Genomic DNA, 24,630 nt, shown 5'->3' with positions numbered 1-24,630 from the left:
CTCTGCTCTGTGGTCGGTCAACCCTTTAGAGAATCAATGAACTGAGCTCATTAGCCTAGCCACCGTGCTTCTACACCTGCATTGCTTGCTGTTCGACGTTGTTGCCAGTGATGTGAAGGTTGTTGATGTGTGTGGCTTTCTTTCCAGCCCTCCAGTCTGGGCTCCATGGGTCTGACAGAGGGAGCTCTGAGTCATCATGACCTCATCAGGGTCGTCTACAGCGGGCTGCACCCTCAGAGAGAAACCTTCACTGCCCAGAACAGGTACTCCTAACCCCCAGAGACCTTCACTGCCCAGAACAGGTACTCCTAACCCCCAGAAACCTTCACTGCCCAGAACAGGTACTCCTAACCCCCAGAAACCTTCACTGCCCAGAACAGGTACTCCTAACCCCCAGAAACCTTCACTGCCCAGAACAGGTACTCCTAACCCCCAGAAACTTTCACTGCCCAGAACAGGTACTCCTAACCCCCAGAAACCTACACTGCCCAGAACAGGTACTCCTATCCCCCAGAAACCTACACTGCCCAGAACAGGTACTCCTAACCCCCAGAGACCTACACTGCCCAGAACAGGTACTCCTAACCCCCAGAGACCTTCACTGCCCAGAACAGGTACTCCTATCCCCCAGAAACCTACACTGCCCAGAACAGGTACTCCTAACCCCCAGAGACCTTCACTGCCCAGAACAGGTTCTTCTGACCCCCAGAGACCTTCACTGCCCAGAACAGGTACTCCTATCCCCCAGAGACCTACACTGCCCAGAACAGGTACTCCTATCCCCCAGAAACCTTCACTGCCCAGAACAGGTACTCCTAACCCCCAGAAACCTTCACTGCCCAGAACAGGTACTCCTAACCCCCAGAGACCTTCACTGCCCAGAACAGGTACTCCTAACCCCCAGAGACCTACACTGCCCAGAACAGATACTCCTATCCCCCAGAGACCTACACTGCCCAGAACAGGTACTCCTAACCCCCAGAGACCTACACTGCCCAGAACAGGTACTCCTAACCCCCAGAGACCTACACTGCCCAGAACAGGTACTCCTAACCCCCAGAGACCTACACTGCCCAGAACAGGTACTCCTAACCCCCAGAGACCTACACTGCCCAGAACAGGTACTCCTAACCCCCAGAGACCTACACTGCCCAGAACAGGTACTCCTAACCCCCAGAGACCTACACTGCCCAGAACAGGTACTCCTAACCCCCAGAGACCTACACTGCCCAGAACAGGTACTCCTAACCCCCAGAGACCTACACTGCCCAGAACAGGTACTCCTGACCCCCAGAGACCTACACTGCCCAGAACAGGTACTTCTGACCCCTAACCCCCAGAGACCTACACTGCCCAGAACAGGTACTTCTGACCCCTAACCCCCAGAGACCTTCACTGCCCAGAACAGGTACTTCTGACCCCTAACCCCCAGAGACCTTCACTGCCCAGAACAGGTACTCTTAACCCCCAGAGACCTTCACTGCCCAGAACAGGTACTCCTAACCCCCAGAAACCTACACTGCCCAGAACAGGTACTTCTGACCCCTAACCCCCAGAAACCTTCACTGCCCAGAACAGGTACTCCTAACCCCCAGAAACCTACACTGCCCAGAACAGGTACTTCTGACCCCTAACCCCCAGAAACCTTCACTGCCCAGAACAGGTACTCCTAACCCCCAGAAACCTACACTGCCCAGAACAGGTACTCCTATCCCCCAGAAACCTACACTGCCCAGAACAGGTACTCCTAACCCCCAGAGACCTACACTGCCCAGAACAGGTACTCCTAACCCCCAGAGACCTTCACTGCCCAGAACAGGTACTCCTATCCCCCAGAAACCTACACTGCCCAGAACAGGTACTCCTAACCCCCAGAGACCTACACTGCCCAGAACAGGTACTCCTAACCCCCAGAGACCTTCACTGCCCAGAACAGGTACTCCTATCCCCCAGAAACCTTCACTGCCCAGAACAGGTACTTCTGACCCCCAGAGACCTTCACTGCCCAGAACAGGTACTCCTATCCCCCAGAGACCTACACTGCCCAGAACAGGTACTCCTATCCCCCAGAAACCTTCACTGCCCAGAACAGGTACTCCTAACCCCCAGAAACCTTCACTGCCCAGAACAGGTACTCCTAACCCCCAGAAACCTTCACTGCCCAGAACAGGTACTCCTAACCCCCAGAAACCTTCACTGCCCAGAACAGGTACTCCTAACCCCCAGAGACCTACACTGCCCAGAACAGGTACTCCTAACCCCCAGAAACCTTCACTGCCCAGAACAGGTACTCCTAACCCCCAGAGACCTACACTGCCCAGAACAGGTACTCCTAACCCCCAGAGACCTACACTGCCCAGAACAGGTACTCCTAACCCCCAGAGACCTACACTGCCCAGAACAGGTACTCCTAACCCCCAGAGACCTACACTTCCCAGAACAGGTACTCCTAACCCCCAGAGACCTTCACTGCCCAGAACAGGTACTCCTAACCCCCAGAGACCTACACTGCCCAGAACAGGTACTCCTAACCCCCAGAGACCTACACTGCCCAGAACATGTAATCCTAACCCCCAGAGACCTACACTGCCCAGAACAGATACTCCTAACCCCCAGAGACCTACACTAACCAGAACAGATACTCCTAACCCCCAGAGACCTACACTGCCCAGAACAGGTACTCCTAACCCCCAGAGACCTACACTGCCCAGAACAGGTACTCCTAACCCCCAGAGACCTACACTGCCCAGAACAGGTACTCCTAACCCCCAGAGACCTACACTGCCCAGAACAGATAATCCTATCCCCCAGAGACCTACACTGCCCAGAACAGGTACTCCTAACCCCCAGAGACCTACACTGCCCAGAACAGGTACTCCTAACCCCCAGAGACCTACACTGCCCAGAACAGGTACTCCTAACCCCCAGAGACCTACACTGCCCAGAACAGGTACTCCTAACCCCCAGAGACCTACACTGCCCAGAACAGGTACTCCTAACCCCCAGAGACCTACACTGCCCAGAACAGGTACTTCTGACCCCCAGAGACCTACACTGCCCAGAACAGGTACTTCTGACCCCCAGAGACCTACACTGCCCAGAACAGGTACTTCTGACCCCTAACCCCCAGAGACCTACACTGCCCAGAACAGGTACTTCTGACCCCTAACCCCCAGAGACCTTCACTGCCCAGAACAGGTACTCCTGACCCCCAGAAACCTACACTGCCCAGAACAGGTACTTCTGACCCCTAACCCCCAGAAACCTTCACTGCCCAGAACAGGTACTCCTAACCCCCAGAAACCTACACTGCCCAGAACAGGTACTCCTATCCCCCAGAAACCTACACTGCCCAGAACAGGTACTCCTAACCCCCAGAGACCTACACTGCCCAGAACAGGTACTCCTAACCCCCAGAGACCTTCACTGCCCAGAACAGGTACTCCTATCCCTCAGAAACCTACACTGCCCAGAACAGGTACTCCTAACCCCCAGAGACCTACACTGCCCAGAACAGGTACTCCTAACCCCCAGAGACCTTCACTGCCCAGAACAGGTACTCCTATCCCCCAGAAACCTTCACTGCCCAGAACAGGTACTCCTATCCCCCAGAAACCTTCACTGCCCAGAACAGGTACTCCTAACCCCCAGAAACCTTCACTGCCCAGAACAGGTACTCCTAACCCCCAGAGACCTTCACTGCCCAGAACAGGTACTCCTAACCCCCAGAAACCTTCACTGCCCAGAACAGGTACTCCTAACCCCCAGAGACCTACACTGCCCAGAACAGGTACTCCTATCCCCCAGAGACCTACACTGCCCAGAACAGGTACTCCTAACCCCCAGAGACCTACACTGCCCAGAACAGGTACTCCTAACCCCCAGAGACCTACACTGCCCAGAACAGGTACTCCTAACCCCCAGAGACCTACACTGCCCAGAACATGTAATCCTAACCCCCAGAGACCTACACTGCCCAGAACAGATACTCCTAACCCCCAGAGACCTACACTAACCAGAACAGATACTCCTAACCCCCAGAGACCTACACTGCCCAGAACAGGTACTCCTAACCCCCAGAGACCTTCACTGCCCAGAACAGGTACTCCTAACCCCCAGAGACCTACACTGCCCAGAACAGGTACTCCTAACCCCCAGAGACCTACACTGCCCAGAACAGGTACTCCTAACCCCCAGAGACCTACACTGCCCAGAACAGATACTCCTATCCCCCAGAGACCTACACTGCCCAGAACAGGTACTCCTAACCCCCAGAGACCTACACTGCCCAGAACAGGTACTCCTAACCCCCAGAGACCTACACTGCCCAGAACAGGTACTCCTAACCCCCAGAGACCTACACTGCCCAGAACAGGTACTCCTAACCCCCAGAGACCTACACTGCCCAGAACAGGTACTCCTAACCCCCAGAGACCTACACTGCCCAGAACAGGTACTTCTGACCCCCAGAGACCTACACTGCCCAGAACAGGTACTTCTGACCCCCAGAGACCTACACTGCCCAGAACAGGTACTTCTGACCCCTAACCCCCAGAGACCTACACTGCCCAGAACAGGTACTTCTGACCCCTAACCCCCAGAGACCTTCACTGCCCAGAACAGGTACTCCTAACCCCCAGAAACCTACACTGCCCAGAACAGGTACTTCTGACCCCTAACCCCCAGAAACCTTCACTGCCCAGAACAGGTACTCCTAACCCCCAGAAACCTACACTGCCCAGAACAGGTACTCCTATCCCCCAGAAACCTACACTGCCCAGAACAGGTACTCCTAACCCCCAGAGACCTACACTGCCCAGAACAGGTACTCCTAACCCCCAGAGACCTTCACTGCCCAGAACAGGTACTCCTATCCCCCAGAAACCTACACTGCCCAGAACAGGTACTCCTAACCCCCAGAGACCTACACTGCCCAGAACAGGTACTCCTAACCCCCAGAGACCTTCACTGCCCAGAACAGGTACTCCTATCCCCCAGAAACCTTCACTGCCCAGAACAGGTACTCCTATCCCCCAGAAACCTTCACTGCCCAGAACAGGTACTCCTATCCCCCAGAAACCTTCACTGCCCAGAACAGGTACTCCTAACCCCCAGAAACCTTCACTGCCCAGAACAGGTACTCCTAACCCCCAGAGACCTTCACTGCCCAGAACAGGTACTCCTAACCCCCAGAAACCTTCACTGCCCAGAACAGGTACTCCTAACCCCCAGAGACCTACACTGCCCAGAACAGGTACTCCTAACCCCCAGAGACCTACACTGCCCAGAACAGGTACTCCTAACCCCCAGAGACCTACACTGCCCAGAACAGGTACTCCTAACCCCCAGAGACCTACACTGACCAGAACAGGTACTTCTAACCCCCAGAGACCTTCACTGCCCAGAACAGGTACTTCTAACCCCCAGAAACCTACACTGCCCAGAACAGGTACTCCTAACCCCCAGAGACCTACACTTCCCAGAACAGGTACTCCTAACCCCCAGAGACCTTCACTGCCCAGAACAGGTACTTCTGACCCCCAGAGACCTACACTGCCCAGAACAGGTACTTCTGACCCCTAACCCCCAGAGACCTACACTGCCCAGAACAGGTACTTCTGACCCCTAACCCCCAGAGACCTTCACTGCCCAGAACAGGTACTCCTGACCCCCAGAAACCTACACTGCCCAGAACAGGTACTTCTGACCCCTAACCCCCAGAAACCTTCACTGCCCAGAACAGGTACTCCTAACCCCCAGAAACCTACACTGCCCAGAACAGGTACTCCTATCCCCCAGAAACCTACACTGCCCAGAACAGGTACTCCTAACCCCCAGAGACCTACACTGCCCAGAACAGGTACTCCTAACCCCCAGAGACCTTCACTGCCCAGAACAGGTACTCCTATCCCTCAGAAACCTACACTGCCCAGAACAGGTACTCCTAACCCCCAGAGACCTACACTGCCCAGAACAGGTACTCCTAACCCCCAGAGACCTTCACTGCCCAGAACAGGTACTCCTATCCCCCAGAAACCTTCACTGCCCAGAACAGGTACTCCTATCCCCCAGAAACCTTCACTGCCCAGAACAGGTACTCCTAACCCCCAGAAACCTTCACTGCCCAGAACAGGTACTCCTAACCCCCAGAGACCTTCACTGCCCAGAACAGGTACTCCTAACCCCCAGAAACCTTCACTGCCCAGAACAGGTACTCCTAACCCCCAGAGACCTACACTGCCCAGAACAGGTACTCCTATCCCCCAGAGACCTACACTGCCCAGAACAGGTACTCCTAACCCCCAGAGACCTACACTGCCCAGAACAGGTACTCCTAACCCCCAGAGACCTACACTGCCCAGAACAGGTACTCCTAACCCCCAGAGACCTACACTGCCCAGAACATGTAATCCTAACCCCCAGAGACCTACACTGCCCAGAACAGATACTCCTAACCCCCAGAGACCTACACTAACCAGAACAGATACTCCTAACCCCCAGAGACCTACACTGCCCAGAACAGGTACTCCTAACCCCCAGAGACCTTCACTGCCCAGAACAGGTACTCCTAACCCCCAGAGACCTACACTGCCCAGAACAGGTACTCCTAACCCCCAGAGACCTACACTGCCCAGAACAGGTACTCCTAACCCCCAGAGACCTACACTGCCCAGAACAGATACTCCTATCCCCCAGAGACCTACACTGCCCAGAACAGGTACTCCTAACCCCCAGAGACCTACACTGCCCAGAACAGGTACTCCTAACCCCCAGAGACCTACACTGCCCAGAACAGGTACTCCTAACCCCCAGAGACCTACACTGCCCAGAACAGGTACTCCTAACCCCCAGAGACCTACACTGCCCAGAACAGGTACTCCTAACCCCCAGAGACCTACACTGCCCAGAACAGGTACTTCTGACCCCCAGAGACCTACACTGCCCAGAACAGGTACTTCTGACCCCCAGAGACCTACACTGCCCAGAACAGGTACTTCTGACCCCTAACCCCCAGAGACCTACACTGCCCAGAACAGGTACTTCTGACCCCTAACCCCCAGAGACCTTCACTGCCCAGAACAGGTACTCCTAACCCCCAGAAACCTACACTGCCCAGAACAGGTACTTCTGACCCCTAACCCCCAGAAACCTTCACTGCCCAGAACAGGTACTCCTAACCCCCAGAAACCTACACTGCCCAGAACAGGTACTCCTATCCCCCAGAAACCTACACTGCCCAGAACAGGTACTCCTAACCCCCAGAGACCTACACTGCCCAGAACAGGTACTCCTAACCCCCAGAGACCTTCACTGCCCAGAACAGGTACTCCTATCCCCCAGAAACCTACACTGCCCAGAACAGGTACTCCTAACCCCCAGAGACCTACACTGCCCAGAACAGGTACTCCTAACCCCCAGAGACCTTCACTGCCCAGAACAGGTACTCCTATCCCCCAGAAACCTTCACTGCCCAGAACAGGTACTCCTATCCCCCAGAAACCTTCACTGCCCAGAACAGGTACTCCTATCCCCCAGAAACCTTCACTGCCCAGAACAGGTACTCCTAACCCCCAGAAACCTTCACTGCCCAGAACAGGTACTCCTAACCCCCAGAGACCTTCACTGCCCAGAACAGGTACTCCTAACCCCCAGAAACCTTCACTGCCCAGAACAGGTACTCCTAACCCCCAGAGACCTACACTGCCCAGAACAGGTACTCCTAACCCCCAGAGACCTACACTGCCCAGAACAGGTACTCCTAACCCCCAGAGACCTACACTGCCCAGAACAGGTACTCCTAACCCCCAGAGACCTACACTGACCAGAACAGGTACTTCTAACCCCCAGAGACCTTCACTGCCCAGAACAGGTACTTCTAACCCCCAGAAACCTACACTGCCCAGAACAGGTACTCCTAACCCCCAGAGACCTACACTTCCCAGAACAGGTACTCCTAACCCCCAGAGACCTTCACTGCCCAGAACAGGTACTCCTAACCCCCAGAGACCTACACTGCCCAGAACAGGTACTCCTAACCCCCAGAGACCTACACTGCCCAGAACATGTAATCCTAACCCCCAGAGACCTACACTGCCCAGAACAGATACTCCTAACCCCCAGAGACCTACACTAACCAGAACAGATACTCCTAACCCCCAGAGACCTACACTGCCCAGAACAGGTACTCCTAACCCCCAGAGACCTTCACTGCCCAGAACAGGTACTCCTAACCCCCAGAGACCTACACTGCCCAGAACAGGTACTCCTAACCCCCAGAGACCTACACTGCCCAGAACAGGTACTCCTAACCCCCAGAGACCTACACTGCCCAGAACAGATACTCCTATCCCCCAGAGACCTACACTGCCCAGAACAGGTACTCCTAACCCCCAGAGACCTACACTGCCCAGAACAGGTACTCCTAACCCCCAGAGACCTACACTGCCCAGAACAGGTACTCCTAACCCCCAGAGACCTACACTGCCCAGAACAGGTACTCCTAACCCCCAGAGACCTACACTGCCCAGAACAGGTACTCCTAACCCCCAGAGACCTACACTGCCCAGAACAGGTACTTCTGACCCCCAGAGACCTACACTGCCCAGAACAGGTACTTCTGACCCCCAGAGACCTACACTGCCCAGAACAGGTACTTCTGACCCCTAACCCCCAGAGACCTACACTGCCCAGAACAGGTACTTCTGACCCCTAACCCCCAGAGACCTTCACTGCCCAGAACAGGTACTCCTAACCCCCAGAAACCTACACTGCCCAGAACAGGTACTTCTGACCCCTAACCCCCAGAAACCTTCACTGCCCAGAACAGGTACTCCTAACCCCCAGAAACCTACACTGCCCAGAACAGGTACTCCTATCCCCCAGAAACCTACACTGCCCAGAACAGGTACTCCTAACCCCCAGAGACCTACACTGCCCAGAACAGGTACTCCTAACCCCCAGAGACCTTCACTGCCCAGAACAGGTACTCCTATCCCCCAGAAACCTACACTGCCCAGAACAGGTACTCCTAACCCCCAGAGACCTACACTGCCCAGAACAGGTACTCCTAACCCCCAGAGACCTTCACTGCCCAGAACAGGTACTCCTATCCCCCAGAAACCTTCACTGCCCAGAACAGGTACTCCTATCCCCCAGAAACCTTCACTGCCCAGAACAGGTACTCCTAACCCCCAGAAACCTTCACTGCCCAGAACAGGTACTCCTAACCCCCAGAGACCTTCACTGCCCAGAACAGGTACTCCTAACCCCCAGAAACCTTCACTGCCCAGAACAGGTACTCCTAACCCCCAGAGACCTACACTGCCCAGAACAGGTACTCCTATCCCCCAGAGACCTACACTGCCCAGAACAGGTACTCCTAACCCCCAGAGACCTACACTGCCCAGAACAGGTACTCCTAACCCCCAGAAACCTTCACTGCCCAGAACAGGTACTCCTAACCCCCAGAGACCTACACTGCCCAGAACAGGTACTCCTAACCCCCAGAGACCTACACTGCCCAGAACAGGTACTCCTAACCCCCAGAGACCTTCACTGCCCAGAACAGGTACTCCTAACCCCAGAGACCTACACTGCCCAGAACAGGTACTCCTAACCCCCAGAGACCTACACTGCCCAGAACAGGTACTTCTGACCCCCAGAGACCTACACTGCCCAGAACAGGTACTTCTGACCCCCAGAGACCTACACTGCCCAGAACAGGTACTTCTGACCCCTAACCCCCAGAGACCTACACTGCCCAGAACAGGTACTTCTGACCCCTAACCCCCAGAGACCTACACTGCCCAGAACAGGTACTTCTGACCCCTAACCCCCAGAGACCTTCACTGCCCCTCTCTCCCTGTCTCTGATCCCTCTGTCCCCTCTCTCCCTGTCCTTGATCCCCCTGTCCCCTCTCTCCTCTCTCCTTGTCCCCAACCTCCCATCTCTCTGACCCTGGCCCTTCTCACCATGGCCCCTCTCCTCTTGGCCACCGATCCCCTTGTCCCCCCTCTCCCTGGTCCCTCTGGCCCCTCTCCCTGGATATTTCCAGCTTGACCGTTTACCTCAGCCTGCAGAGGCAGTGATTTCCTTGACAGCAGGCTGTGTCATCATCACTGTCATCACACTGTGTTTGTACATATAAATGGGAGCACTAGTTCTATTTCCTAATTTTCCACACTCCCTTTGTGTACTGACGGTGGGTGACGTGGTGGGGGACGGTGGGTGACGTGGTGGGTGACGTTGTGACGTGGTGGGGGACGTTGTGACGTGGTGGGGGACGGTGGGTGACGTGGTGGGGGACGTTGTGACGTGGTGGGGGACGGTGGGGGACGTTGTGACGTGGTGGGGGACGGGACGTGGTGGGGGACGTTGTGACGTGGTGGGGGACGTTGTGACGTGGTGGGGGACGTTGTGACGTGGTGGGGGACGTTGTGACGTGGTGGGGGACGTTGGGACGTGGTGGGGGACGGTGGGACGTGGTGGGGGACGGTGGGTGACGTGGTGGGGGACGTTGTGACGTGGTGGGGGACGTTGTGACGTGGTGGGGGACGTTGTGACGTGGTGGGGGACGGTGGGTGACGTGGTGGGGGACGTTGTGACGTGGTGGGGGACGGTGGGTGACGTGGTGGGGGACGGTGGGTGACGTGGTAGGTGACGTGGTGGGGGACGGTGGGTGACGTGGTGGGGGACGTTGTGACGTGGTGGGGGACGGTGGGGGACGTTGTGACGTGGTGGGGGACGTTGTGACGTGGTGGGGGACGTTGTGACGTGGTGGGTGACGTGGTGGGGGACGGTGGGTGACGTGGTGGGGGACGTTGTGACGTGGTGGGGGACGGTGGGTGACGTGGTGGGGGACGTTGTGACGTGGTGGGGGACGGTGGGTGACGTGGTGGGGGACGGTGGGTGACGTGGTGGGGACGTTGTGACGTGGTGGGGGACGTTGTGACGTGGTGGGTGACGGTGGGTGACGTGGTGGGGGACGTTGTGACGTGGTGGGGGACGGTGTGACGTGGTGGGGGACGTTGTGACGTGGTGGGGGACGTTGTGACGTGGTGGGGGACGTTGTGACGTGGTGGGGGACGTTGTGACGTGGTGGGGGACGTTGTGACGTGGTGGGTGACGGTGGGTGACGTTGTGACGTGGTGGGGGACGTTGTGACGTGGTGGGGGACGGTGTGACGTGGTGGGGGACGGTGTGACGTGGTGGGGGACGTTGTGACGTGGTGGGGGACGTTGTGACGTGGTGGGGGACGTTGTGACGTGGTGGGGGACGTTGTGACGTGGTGGGGGACGTTGTGACGTGGTGGGGGACGTTGTGACGTGGTGGGGGACGTTGTGACGTGGTGGGTGACGGTGGGTGACGTTGTGACGTGGTGGGGGACGTTGTGACGTGGTGGGGGACGTTGTGACGTGGTGGGGGACGTTGTGACGTGGTGGGGGACGGTGGGTGACGTGGTGGGGGACGGTGGGGGACGTGGTGGAGGACGGTGGGGGACGTTGTGACGTGGTGGGGGACGGTGGGGGACGTTGTGACGTGGTGGGGGACGTTGTGACGTGGTGGGGGACGTGGTGGGGGACGTTGTGACGTGGTGGGGGACGTTGTGACACGGTGGGGGACGGTGGGTGACGTGGTGGGTGACGTTGGGTGACGTGGTGGGTGACGTTGTGACGTGGTGGGGGACGTTGTGACGTGGTGGGGGACGGTGGGTGACGTGGTGGGGGACGGTGGGGGACGTTGTGACGTGGTGGGGGACGTTGTAACGTGGTGGGGGACGGTGGGTGACGTGGTGGGGGACGTTGTGACGTGGTGGGGGACGGTGGGGGACGTTGTGACGTGGTGGGGGACGTTGTGTGACGTGGTGGGGTACGTTGTGACGTGGTGGGGGACGTTGTGACGTGGTGGGGGACGTTGTGACGTGGTGGGGGACGTTGTGACGTGGTGGGGGACGTTGTGACGTGGTGGGTGACGGTTTGTGACGTGGTGGGCGACGGTGGGTGACGTGGTGGGGGACGTTGTGACGTGGTGGGGGACGTTGTGACGTGGTGGGGGACGTTGTGACGTGGTGGGGGACGGTGGGTGACGTGGTGGGGGACGGTGGGTGACGTGGTGGGGGACGTTGTGACGTGGTGGGGGACGTTGTGACGTGGTGGGGGACGGTGGGGGACGTTGTGACGGTGGGTGACGTGGTGGGGGACGGTGGGGGACGTTGTGACGTGGTGGGTGACGTTGTGACGTGGTGGGGGACGTTGTGACGTGGTGGGGGACGTTGTGACGTGGTGGGGGACGTTGTGACGTGGTGGGGGACGGTGGGTGACGTGGTGGGGGACGGTGGGGGACGTGGTGGAGGACGGTGGGGGACGTTGTGGGGGACGTTGTGACGTGGTGGGTGACGGTGGGGGACGGTGGGTGACGTGGTGGGTGACGTTGGGTGACGTGGTGGGGGACGTTGTGACGTGGTGGGGGACGGTGGGTGACGTGGTGGGGGACGGTGGGGGACGTTGTGACGTGGTGGGGGACGTTGTAACGTGGTGGGGGACGGTGGGTGACGTGGTGGGGGACGTTGTGACGTGGTGGGGGACGGTGGGGGACGTTGTGACGTGGTGGGGGACGTTGTGTGACGTGGTGGGGTACGTTGTGACGTGGTGGGGGACGTTGTGACGTGGTGGGGGACGTTGTGACGTGGTGGGGGACGTTGTGACGTGGTGGGGGACGTTGTGACGTGGTGGGGGACGTTGTGACGTGGTGGGTGACGGTTTGTGACGTGGTGGGCGACGGTGGGTGACGTGGTGGGGGACGTTGTGACGTGGTGGGGGACGTTGTGACGTGGTGGGGGACGGTGGGTGACGTGGTGGGGGACGTTGTGACGTGGTGGGGGACGTTGTGACGTGGTGGGGGACGGTGGGGGACGTTGTGACGGTGGGTGACGTGGTGGGGGACGGTGGGGGACGTTGTGACGTGGTGGGTGACGTTGTGACGTGGTGGGGGACGTTGTGACGTGGTGGGGGACGTTGTGACGTGGTGGGGGACGTTGTGACGTGGTGGGGGACGTTGTGACGTGGTGGGGGACGTTGTGACGTGGTGGGGGACGTTGTGACGTGGTGGGGGACGGTGGGTGACGTGGTGGGGGACGGTGGGTGACGTGGTGGGGGACGGTGGGTGACGTGGTGGGGGACGTTGTGACGTGGCGGGGGACGTTGTGACGTGGTGGGGGACGGTGGGTGACGTTGTGACGTGGTGGGTGACGTTGTGACGTGGTGGGTGACGTTGTGACGTGGTGGGTGACGTTGTGACGTGGTGGGTGACGTTGTGACGTGGTGGGTGACGTTGTGACGTGGTGGGGGACGTTGTGACGTGGTGGGGGACGGTGGGTGACGTTGTGACGTGGTGGGGGACGGTGGGTGACGTTGTGACGTGGTGGGTGACGTTGTGACGTGGTGGGTGACGTTGTGACGTGGTGGGGGACGTTGTGACGTGGTGGGTGACGTTGTGACGTGGTGGGGGACGGTGGGTGACGTTGTGACGTGGTGGGTGACGTTGTGACGTGGTGGGGGACGTTGTGACGTGGTGGGGGACGGGGTGACGTGGCGGGGGACGGGGTGACGTGGCGGGGGACGTTGTGACGTGGCGGGGGACGTTGTGACGTGGCGGGGGACGTTGTGACGTGGCGGGGGACGTTGTGACGTGGCGGGGGACGGGGTGGCAGATGTCTGACAGTGTTCCTGTGTTTGTGTTTCAGGTTTGAAGTGCTGTGTTTCCTCATGTTGTGCTACAACTCTGCTGTGGTCTACATGCCTCTCTCCTCCTACCAGTCAGTCTGCAGGATGAGCTCACGGTGAGGACTCGCTCTCTCTGTCGCTCTCTTGCTCTGGCTCTCTCTGTCGCTCTCTGGCTCTGTCTCTCTCTGTCGCTCTCTTGCTCTGGCTCTCTCTGTCTCTCTCTGTCGCTCTCTGGCTCTGTCGCTCTCTGGCTCTGTCTCTCTCTGTCGCTCTCTTGCTCTGTCTCTCTCTGTCGCTCTCTTGCTCTGGCTCTCTCTGTCGCTCTCTGGCTCTCTCTGTCGCTCTGTCGCTCTCTGGCTCTGTCTCTCTCTGTCGCTCTCTGGCTCTGTCTCTGTCGCTCTCTGGCTCTGTCTCTCTCTGTCGCTCTCTGGCTCTGTCGCTCTCTGGCTCTGTCTCTCTCTGTCGCTCTCTGGCTCTGTCGCTCTCTGGCTCTGTCGCTCTCTGTCGCTCTCTTGCTCTGTCTCTCTCTGTCGCTCTCTGGCTCTGTCTCTGTCGCTCTCTGGCTCTGTCTCTCTCTGTCGCTCTCTGGCTCTGTCTCTCTCTGTCGCTCTCTGGCTCTGTCTCTCTGTCGCTCTCTGGCTCTGTCGCTCTCTGGCTCTGTCGCTCTCTGGCTCTGTTTCTCTCTGTTTCTCTCTGGCTCTGTCATTCAGGATTCCTATTTGACTCAGCCATGCCTTCTTAACCGTCCAACATTTCCTCAACTCCCACCACTTCTAATGCGACTAGCCCCGATCCTCCCTCTTTTTCCCCTGCCCCGCTACAAAGTTTCTCCCTGCAGGCAGTCACTGAGTCCGGGGTGCTGAAGGAGCTCCTGAAACTTGACCCCCTTTCTTCTTTAAGGTTTCTCACCCCTATAATCACCGAGCCGATCTCCAACCTTTTTAACCTGTCTCTCCTTTCTGGGGAGATTCCCATTGTTTGGAAGGCGTCCTTTATTTAAAGGGGGAGATCAAGCGGATCCTAACTGTTATAGGCCTATTTCTATTTTGCCCTGTTTATCAGAAGTTTTGGAAACACTTGTCAATAATCAACTGACTGGCTTTCTTGACGTCTATAGTATTCTCTCTGGTATGTATCTGGTTTCCCCTCAGGTTATGGATGTGTCACTGCAACCTTAATGGTCCTCAATGATGTCACCATTGCCCTTGATTCTAAGCAATGTTGTCCTGCTATCTTTATTGACTTGGCCAAAGCTTTTGATACGGGAGACCATACCATTCTTGTGGGCTTGAGGTCGTCACCTCATACAAGTACTTGGGAGTATGGCTAGACGGTGCACTGTCCTTCTCTCAGCACATATCAAAGCTGCAGGCTAAAGTTAAATCTAGACTTGGTTTCTCTATCGTAATTGCTCCTCTTTCACCCCAGCTGCCAAACTAACCCTGATTCAGATGACCATCCTACCTATGCTAGATTACGGAGACATAATTTATATATCGGCAGGTAAGGGTGCTCTCGAGCGGCTAGATGTTCTTTACCATTCGGCCATCAGATTTGCCACCAATGCTCCTTATAGGACACGTCACTGCACTCTATACTCTCTGTAAACTGGTCATCTCTGTATACCCGTCGCAAGACCCACTGGTTGATGCTTATTTATAAAACCCTGTTAGGCCTCACTCCCCCCTATGTGAGATATCTACTGCAGCCCTCATCCTCCACATACAACACCCGTTCTGCCAGTCACATTCTGTTAAAGGTCCCCAAAGCACACACATCCCTGGGTCGCTCCTCTTTCAGTTCGCTGCAGCTAGCGACTGGAACGAGCTGCAACAAACACTCAAACTGGACAGTTTTATCTCAATTAGTGGGTATGCATTAGAGTATAGTGGGTATGCATTAGAGTATAGTGGGTATGCATTAGAGTATAGTGGGTATGCATTAGAGTATAGTGGGTATGCATTAGAGCAGGGGTGTCAAAGTCAAATGGACGGAGGGCCAAATAAAAAATTTAGCTACAAGCCGAGGGCCGGACTGTTCGAATGTTCATTGAAAAAATTTTAAATGACGCATATAGTCTAGTGAACCTAATTGAACCTACTGAAAACCTAACAAATATATTCCAATATGATCAGATAAATAAAGCAATATTTTCTTATGGCTCTGTCAGTAATCTTTAATTTTCAACAGACACAAAAGACAAATTTCCTTTATATAAAAATCCCCATAACATGAACATTAAATGAAAGAAACCGGTATTCAAGGCACCATCAGTAGCCTATATTTTCTATTTTAGCAAAAGTGGGCTAAATTTACTTCAAAGAAAAAAACAATAATAGCAATTTTCTATCATCCACTCAACTGAAATATTTTTAAAATATAATTGGATTGAAATACAATAAAATAAAGTGCAAAAATCTATTAATCAAAAACAACACTTTGTTTAAGGAGAAGTAACATGCAGTGAAAACAAATATTAAACTTTAACTTTTAAACTTGAACTGAGTAAAAACTCTAAATATGTGATTGCACAGTAATGTTCACTTGTTTGAGGTTGAGGGTGATACTTGGTGGTGTCCCATCTTTTCCACAAGTTCATCAATGTTCGGGGTAAGGCTCTGAGCTGAGGAAATCCTCAGAATTGAGTGGAGGTGTTCAGCAGTAAGTCGACTTCTGTGTGATGTTTTGTTCAGGTTCATCAAAGAAAACAGTTGTTCACACAGGTATGTGCTGCCAAACATAGACAACGTTTGAGCAGCCTGGATGCGCAGCTGGGGCATTGTGTCGGGGAGGAAACGGGCGAACTCCGCAGCACCCACTGCCGCATATTTTGCCCTCAGTGCATCATTGCATTGGAGGTCAATCAACTCCATTTGGAGGTTTGGTGGTGAGCTTTCCACGTCAACAGCAAATGGGTTACCGAGCAGTTCCAACCTGCTTTTTTGTGCTTCAAAGTCAGCAAATCGGCGTCGAAAGTCAGCGGCAAGCATACCTATTTTATCAGCCAACTGTGCGCTCGGGAACGCACTGGTAGAGAGCTTCTCTTTCATGGTCTGGCAGCTGGGAAAGTGGCTCAAATTTTCTTTCCGCATCTGCGTCTCCCACAGAGTCAGTTTGGTTTTAAATGCCTTCACTGTACTGTACATATCAGAGATGACATGATCCCGACCCTGCAGCTGCAAGTTCATTGCATTCAGATGACTCGTAATGTCACACAGAAAAGCCATTTCACACAGAAACATTTCGTCTCGGAGTTGTGTTGTGTCTTTCCCTTTGCTGTCCAAGAACAGACAAATCTCCTCACGAAGCTCGAAACATCTTTGAAGCACCTTTCCCTGGCTTAGCCATCGCACCTCTGTGTGATAAGGCAAATCACCATGCTCCGTTTCTAACTCCGTCAGAAATGCCTTGAACTGGCGGTGATTCAAACCTTTGGCTCTGATAAAGTTAACTGTGCGCGTGATGATGCTCATTACATGCTCCATTTTCAAGGCTTTACCGCACAACGCTTCCTGGTGTATGATACAATGATAAGCTGTCAGCTCACCTGTCGCGTTTTCCTCTTGCATCTTTTCCCGTATCTTCGCCACCAGTCCGCTCCTGTGTCCACACATCGCAGGTGCTCCGTCGGTTGTCAAACCCACGAGTTTTTCCCAAGGCAGCTCCATCTCATTTACACAGCAGCCTACTGCTCGGTGCGTCACCGTTGCATTGTGGGAAATGTAGTATTGGTGCGTGTAAAAGATCTGCGGGCTGCCGGCTTGCTGCGGTCTGCGGGCCGGTTCTAATAATAAATCAAGATCATCCCAGGGGCCGTAAAAAACCTTCTCGCGGGCCGGATGTGGCCCGCGGGCCTTGACTCTGACATATATGCATTAGAGTATAGTGGGTATGCATTAGAGTATAGTGGGTATGCATTAGAGTATAGTGGGTATGCATTAGAGTATAGTGGGTATGCATTAGAGTATAGTGGGTATGCATTAGAGTATAGTGGGTATGCATTAGAGTATAGTGGGTATGCATTAGAGTATAGTGGGTATGCATCTGGGTATAGTGGGTATGCATCTGGGTATAATGGGTATGCATCAGGCTATAATGGGTACATGCATCATGGTATAGTGGGTATGCATAAGGGTATAGTGGGTATGCATAAGGGTATAGTGGGTATGCATCAGTGTATAGTGGGTATGCATCAGGGTATAGTGGGTATGCATCAGGGTATAGTGGGTATGCATCAGGGTATAATGGGTATGCATCAGGGTTTAATGGTGTATATAAGGGGTATGCATCAGGGTATAATGGGTATGCATCAGGGTATAATGGGTATGCATCAGGGTATAATGGGTATGCATCAGGGTATAATGGGTATGCATCAGGGTATGTAATGGGTATGCATCAGGGTATAATGGGTATGCATCAGGGTATAATGGGTATGCATCAGGGTATAATGGGTATGCATCAGGGTATAATGGGTATGCATCAGGGTATAATGGGTATGCATCAGGGTATAATGGGTATGCATCAGGGTATAATGGGTATGCATCAGGGTGTAATGGGTATATATCTGGGTGTAATGGGTATACATCTGGGTGTAATGGGTATACATCAGGGTATACATCAGGGTATAATGGGTATGCATCAGGGTGTAATGGGTATGCATCTGGGTGTAATGGGTATACATCTGGGTGTAATGGGTATATATCTGGGTGTAATGGGTATACATCTGGGTGTAATGGGTATACATCTGGGTGTAATGGGTATACATATGGGTATACATCAGGGTATAATGGGTATACATCAGGGTGTAATGGGTATATATCTGGGTGTAATGGGTATACATCTGGGTGTAATGGGTATACATCTGGGTGTAATGGGTATACATCTGGGTGTAATGGGTATACATCTGGGTGTAATGGGTATACATCTGGGTGTAATGGGTATACATCTGGGTGTAATGGGTATACATCTGGGTGTAATGGGTATACATCTGGGTGTAATGGGTATACATCAGGGTATAATGGGTATACATCAGGGTATAATGGGTATACATCAGGGTGTAATGGGTATACATCTGGGTGTATTGGGTATACATCTGGGTGTAATGGGTATACATCTGGGTGTAATGGGTATACATCAGGGTGTAATGGGTATACATCTGGGTGTAATGGGTATATATCTGGGTGTAATGGGTATACATCTGGGTGTAATGGGTATACATCTGGGTGTAATGGGTATACATCTGGGTGTAATGGGTATACATCTGGGTGTAATGGGTATACATCAGGGTATAATGGGTATACATCAGGGTATAATGGGTATACATCAGGGTGTAATGGGTATATATCTGGGTGTATTGGGTATACATCTGGGTGTAATGGGTATACATCAGGGTGTAATGGGTATACATCTGGGTGTAATGGGTATACATCTGGGTGTAATGGGTATACATCAGGGTATAATGACTATGGCTACATGCCTCCAGAAGGACATCTGAGGCTGAGTGGTGTTTTTCTGAAGGTGCATGGTGCTGTGGAGCTACATGGAGATCACAAGCTCTTCAACTGGGCAGCAGTGTCCTGATGGAGGGAATGGCCTATATGGAGACTACCTAAGACCACTGCAACAGAGTTATTGTGAAGTGTGGGAATAAGCTTATGCCAGAGTACGTTTAACCCCTCCCTTGTTCATTTCAAAAGCCACATGTTCATGACCTAATTCATATAATGTCAAATTATTTTACATTCATATTACCTCTCCTACAGAAGACTGAGTGACAGACTCCAGTGGTCATTATTCATAGATTCACCAAACAGCTATTATTCTATGTTTCATTGTTCCTGGTAGATACTACTGGTTATGATTGCAGACAGAGCCCAGAGACAGAGCCCAGAGAATGGGATGGTGTAGTATTGGATGAGTTATATTTTCATAAGGTGCATGTCCACTTCAGCCAGAGATATGTCCATGCTGTAGAGAGACACCTAGCGGACTGAGACTTCACTGTTGTAGACATATAACAGAGAGTGATATCTAGACTTGCTCTGGCAAACTAATCCATTACATTAGCTACCTAGCTACCTAATGTGGCGTGAACTCAACTGAGTAAGACTTTTAACTTGAAAACATGCAGGATACCTCTTTCCCTGATTTCTGTTTTGTTTACACAGTGTTATGCTTGTTCGTGACACTCATCACAGGTTGTTTGGTGGAGGGCGGCGGTGTTGTTGGAGGGCGGCGGTGTTGTTGGAGGGCGGCGGTGTTGTTGGAGGGCGGCGGTGTTGTTGGAGGGCGGCGGTGTTGTTGGAGGGCGGCGGTGTTGGTGGAGGGCGGCGGTGTTGTTGGAGGGCGGCGGTGTTGTTGGAGGGCGGCGGTGTTGTTGGAGGGCGGCGGTGTTGTTGGAGGGCGGCGGTGTTGTTGGAGGGCGGCGGTGTTGTTGGAGGGCGGCGGTGTTGTTGGAGGGCGGCGGTGTTGTTGGAGGGCGGCGGTGTTGTTGGAGGGCGGCGGCGTTGGTGGAGGGCGGCGGTGAGGGCGGCGGTGTTGTTGGAGGGCGGCGGTGTTGTTGGAGGGCGGCGGCGTTGGTGGAGGTCGTTGGTGGAGGGCGGCGGCGTTGGTGGAGGGCGGCGGCGTTGTTGGAGGGCGGCGGCGTTGTTGGAGGGCGGCGGCGTTGGTGGAGGGCGGCGGTGAGGGCGGCGGTGTTGTTGGAGGGCGGCGGTGTTGTTGGAGGGCGGCGGCGTTGGTGGAGGTCGTTGGTGGAGGGCGGCGGCGTTGGTGGAGGGCGGCGGCGTTGTTGGAGGGCGGCGGCGTTGTTGGAGGGCGGCGGCGTTGTTGGAGGGCGGCGGCGTTGGTGGAGGGCGGCGGCGTTGTTGGAGGGCGGCGGCGTTGTTGGAGGGCGGCGGTGTTGTTGGAGGGCGGCGGTGTTGTTGGAGGGCGGCGGTGTTGTTGGAGGGCGGCGGTGTTGTTGGAGGGCGGCGGCGTTGTTGGAGGGCGGCGGTGTTGGTGGAGGGCGGCGGTGTTGTTGGAGGGTGTTGGTGGAGGGCGGCGGTGTTGTTGGAGGGTGTTGGTGGAGGGCGGCGGTGTTGTTGGAGGGCGGCGGTGTTGTTGGAGGGCGGCGGTGTTGTTGGAGGGCGGCGGTGTTGTTGGAGGGCGGCGGCGTTGTTGGAGGGTGTTGGTGGAGGGCGGCGGTGTTGTTGGAGGTCGGTGGAGGGCGGCGGTGTTGTTGGAGGGCGCCGGTGTTGTTGGAGGGCGGCGGTGTTGTTGGAGGGCGGTGGAGGGCGGCGGTGTTGTTGGAGGGCGGCGGTGTTGTTGGAGGGCGGCGGTGTTGTTGGAGGGCGGCGGCGTTGGTGGAGGGCGGCGGCGTTGGTGGAGGGCGGCGGCGTTGGTGGAGGGCGGCGGCGTTGGTGCAGGGCGGCGGCGTTGTTGGAGGGTGTTGGTGGAGGGCGGCGGTGTTGTTGGAGGGTGTTGGTGGAGGGCGGCGGTGTTGTTGGAGGGTGTTGGTGGAGGGCGGCGGTGTTGTTGGAGGGCGGCGGTGTTGTTGGAGGGCGGCGGTGTTGTTGGAGGGCGGCGGTGTTGTTGGAGGGCGGCGATGTTGGAGGGCGGTGATGTTGGAGGGCGGTGATGTTGGAGGGCGGGGTGGAGGGTGGTGGTGGAGGGTGGTGGAGTTGCTGGATGGTGGTGGTGTTGGAGGCGAAACTGCCAAAACGTATTATTGAGAATTGCAGATTTGTTCGAGTCTAAAATGGTTTTTAGGGGATCAGCTGAATGTTGCGGAAAGATTGTTGCTTCCATCAATGTAATTTTCTGCATCATTCCCAATCCCCCCCTATCCTAACCCTAACCCAATCCCCCCTATCCTAACCTAACCCTAACCCAATCCCCCCCTATCCTAACCCAATCCCCCCTATCCTAACCCAAACCCAATCCCCCCCCTATCCTAACCTAACCCTAACCCAACCCCCCCTATCCTAACCTAACCCTAACCCTAACCCCCCCTATCCTAACCCTAACCCAATCCCCCCCTATCCTAACCCTAACCCAATCCCCCCTATCCTAACCTAACCCTAACCCAATCCCCCCTATTCTAACCTAACCCAATCCCCCCCTATCCTATCCTAACCCTAACCCTAACCCAATCCCCCCCTATCCTAACCAATCCCCCCCTATCCTAACCTAACCCTAACCCAATCCCCCCCTATCCTAACCTAACCCTAACCCAATCCCCCCTATCCTAACCTAACCCTAACCCAATCCCCCCTATCCTAACCCTAACCCAATCCCCCCCTAACCTAACCCTAACCCAATCCCCCCTATCCTAACCTAACCCTAACCCTAACCCAATCCCCCCCTATCCTAACCTAACCCTAACCCAATCCCCCCCTATCCTAACCTAACCCTAACCCAATACCCCCCTATCCTAACCTAACCCAATCCCCCCTATCCTAACCTAACCCTATCCTAACCCTAATTCCCTATCCTAACCCTAACCCAATCCCCCCTATCCTAACCCTAACCCTAACCCAATCCCCCCTATCCTAACCTAACCCTAACCCAATCCCCCCTATCCTAACCTAACCCTAACCCAATCCCCCCCTATCCTAACCTAACCCTAACCCAATCCCCCCTATCTCCTAACCCTAATTCCCTATCCTAACCCTAACCCAATCCCCCCTAACCTAACCCTAACCCAATCCCCCTATCCTAACCTAACCCTAACCCAATCCCCCCTATCCTAACCTAACCCTAACCCTAACCCAATCCCCCCCTATCCTAACCCTAACCCAATCCCCCCTATCCTAACCCTAACCCAATCCCCCCCTAACCTAACCCTAACCCAATCCCCCCTATCCTAACCTAACCCTAACCCAATCCCCCCCTATCCTAACCTAACCCTAACCCAATCCCCCCTATTCTAACCTAACCCTAACCCAATCCCCCCCTATCCTAACCTAACCCTAACCCAATCCCCCCTATCCTAACCTAACCCTAACCCAATCCCCCCCTATCCTAACCCTAACCCAATCCCCCCCTATCCTAACCCTAACCCAATCCCCCCCTATCCTAACCCTAACCCAATCCCCCCCTATCCTAACCCTAACCCAATCCCCCCCTATCCTAACCCTAACCCAATCCCCCCCTATCTTTTTTGGTAAATATATATATCCATATACACACGCATGCATACATATACACACATATCCATACATACATACACATACCTATATATACATACACATACCTATATATACACACACATACTTTTTAAAAGAATATACCGTTATTATTCCCCAAACCCTACCACCCTTCCCCCAATTGGAGTAAACTAATAAACACTTCTGCTTCTACCTTCAGTTTATACATCATATACACAATTTACAGACACAATCTATTTTACAAGAGTTATATTTAGTTGGTTTTTAGTCCTTCCTCTATTTCTGATGTCCATCCAGTTTGATTTCTATTTGTGACTGTGCTATTTCACAAAGGTTCTGAACCAATATAAATTCTACAGACCCGTATGTTTTACATTGGTTATCTTGTTATTAGTCCCACCCTTCAGCTCCATTCAACCCCTCCCATCTATCTCTCAACACCATCCATTTTGGATTTCTATTTGCTATATATTTTTCAACTGTGATGCTTCACAAAAGTACTGAACCTTTCTATTCTCATAGCTTCTACAGATTGTAAATTAAAGATAAAATGTTTTGCTAAAATAATTATTATATTATTGATTGATTGACTATGGCTTTTCAAATCCCCCAGTATTGCTATCTGCAGCGTTAGTTCTCGGCAAATGTTGCAATTCTTCAGCCATTCCTGGACCTGTGACCAAAAACGAGCTACATATGGACAATACCAAAATAAATGATCTAATGACTCTGCCTCCTCACAGCAGAATCTGCAGAGCTGGGAAGGTTGTATCCCCCATATAAATAACATTCTATTGGTTGCAAGAATTTTGTATAGAGCCTAAAATTTTAGTCCGTAATCGTGAAAGGGTGTTTGTATGTTCGCAGGTGAAATTTTACGTTTCATAACATGGATTTTCTTACGATCCTAACGATACATATGGTCAACCTTTTGGCAGCTATCTCGCTCCATACCTAACTCCCTTCTGACTCTGTGCCCCCCTCTCTCTTCAGGTTGTATGTGGTTTCCTGTCTCTGTTTCTCCTCTCTTCAGGTTGTATGTGGTTTCCTATCTCTGTGTCTCCTCTCTCTTCAGGTTGTATGTGGTTTCCTGTCTCTGTTTCTCCTCTCTTCAGGTTGTATGTGGTTTCCTATCTCTGTGTCTCCTCTCTCCAGGTTGTGTGTGGTTTCCTGTCTCTGTGTCTCCTCTCTCCAGGTTGTATGTGGTTTCCTGTCTCTGTGTCTCCTCTCTCCAGGTTGTGTGTGGTTTCCTGACTCTGTGTCTCCTCTCTTCAGGTTGTATGTGGTTTCCTGTCTCTGTGTCTCCTCTCTCCAGGTTGTGTGTGGTTTCCTGTCTCTGTGTCTCCTCTCTCCAGGTTGTATGTGGTTTCCTGTCTCTGTGCCCCTCTCTCTCTCCAGGTTGTATGTGGTTTCCTGTCTCTGTGCCCCTCTCTCTCTCCAGGTTGTATGTGGTTTCCTGTCTCTGTTTCTCCTCTCTTCAGGTTGTATGTGGTTTCCTGACTCTGTGCCCCTCTCTCTCTCCAGGTTGTATGTGGTTTCCTGTCTTTGTTTCTCCTCTCTTCAGGTTGTATGTGGTTTCCTGACTCTGTGGCCCCCTCTCTCTCCAGGTTGTATGTGGTTTCCTGTCTTTGTTTCTCCTCTCTTCAGGTTGTATGTGGTTTCCTGTCTCTGTGTCTCCTCTCTCCAGGTTGTGTGTGGTTTCCTGTCTCTGTGTCTCCTCTTTTCAGGTTGTATGTGGTTTCCTGACTCTGTGTCTCCTCTCT

The 24,630-nt window shown here is 54.0% G+C and overlaps 1 protein-coding gene across 1 annotated transcript in view; it reads left to right on the top strand.

Annotated features, from left to right (window-relative positions):
• LOC139546210 (hyccin 2-like) overlaps positions 1-24,630 on the top strand; it is a gene marked incomplete at its 5' end in the record, with an annotated part of 63,872 nt that overhangs the window by 11,852 nt on the left and 27,390 nt on the right. Inside the window, 2 exon segments of the mRNA XM_071354330.1 lie at positions 148-263; positions 13,742-13,837. Of these exon segments, the coding sequence (XP_071210431.1) occupies positions 148-263; positions 13,742-13,837 (212 nt within the window).

This window comes from Salvelinus alpinus, chromosome 20 (assembly GCF_045679555.1).
Source record: "Salvelinus alpinus chromosome 20, SLU_Salpinus.1, whole genome shotgun sequence".
In the NCBI taxonomy this organism is placed as follows: Eukaryota; Metazoa; Chordata; class Actinopteri; order Salmoniformes; family Salmonidae; genus Salvelinus; species Salvelinus alpinus.
This window is presented reverse-complemented; position numbering and strand designations above follow the sequence as displayed.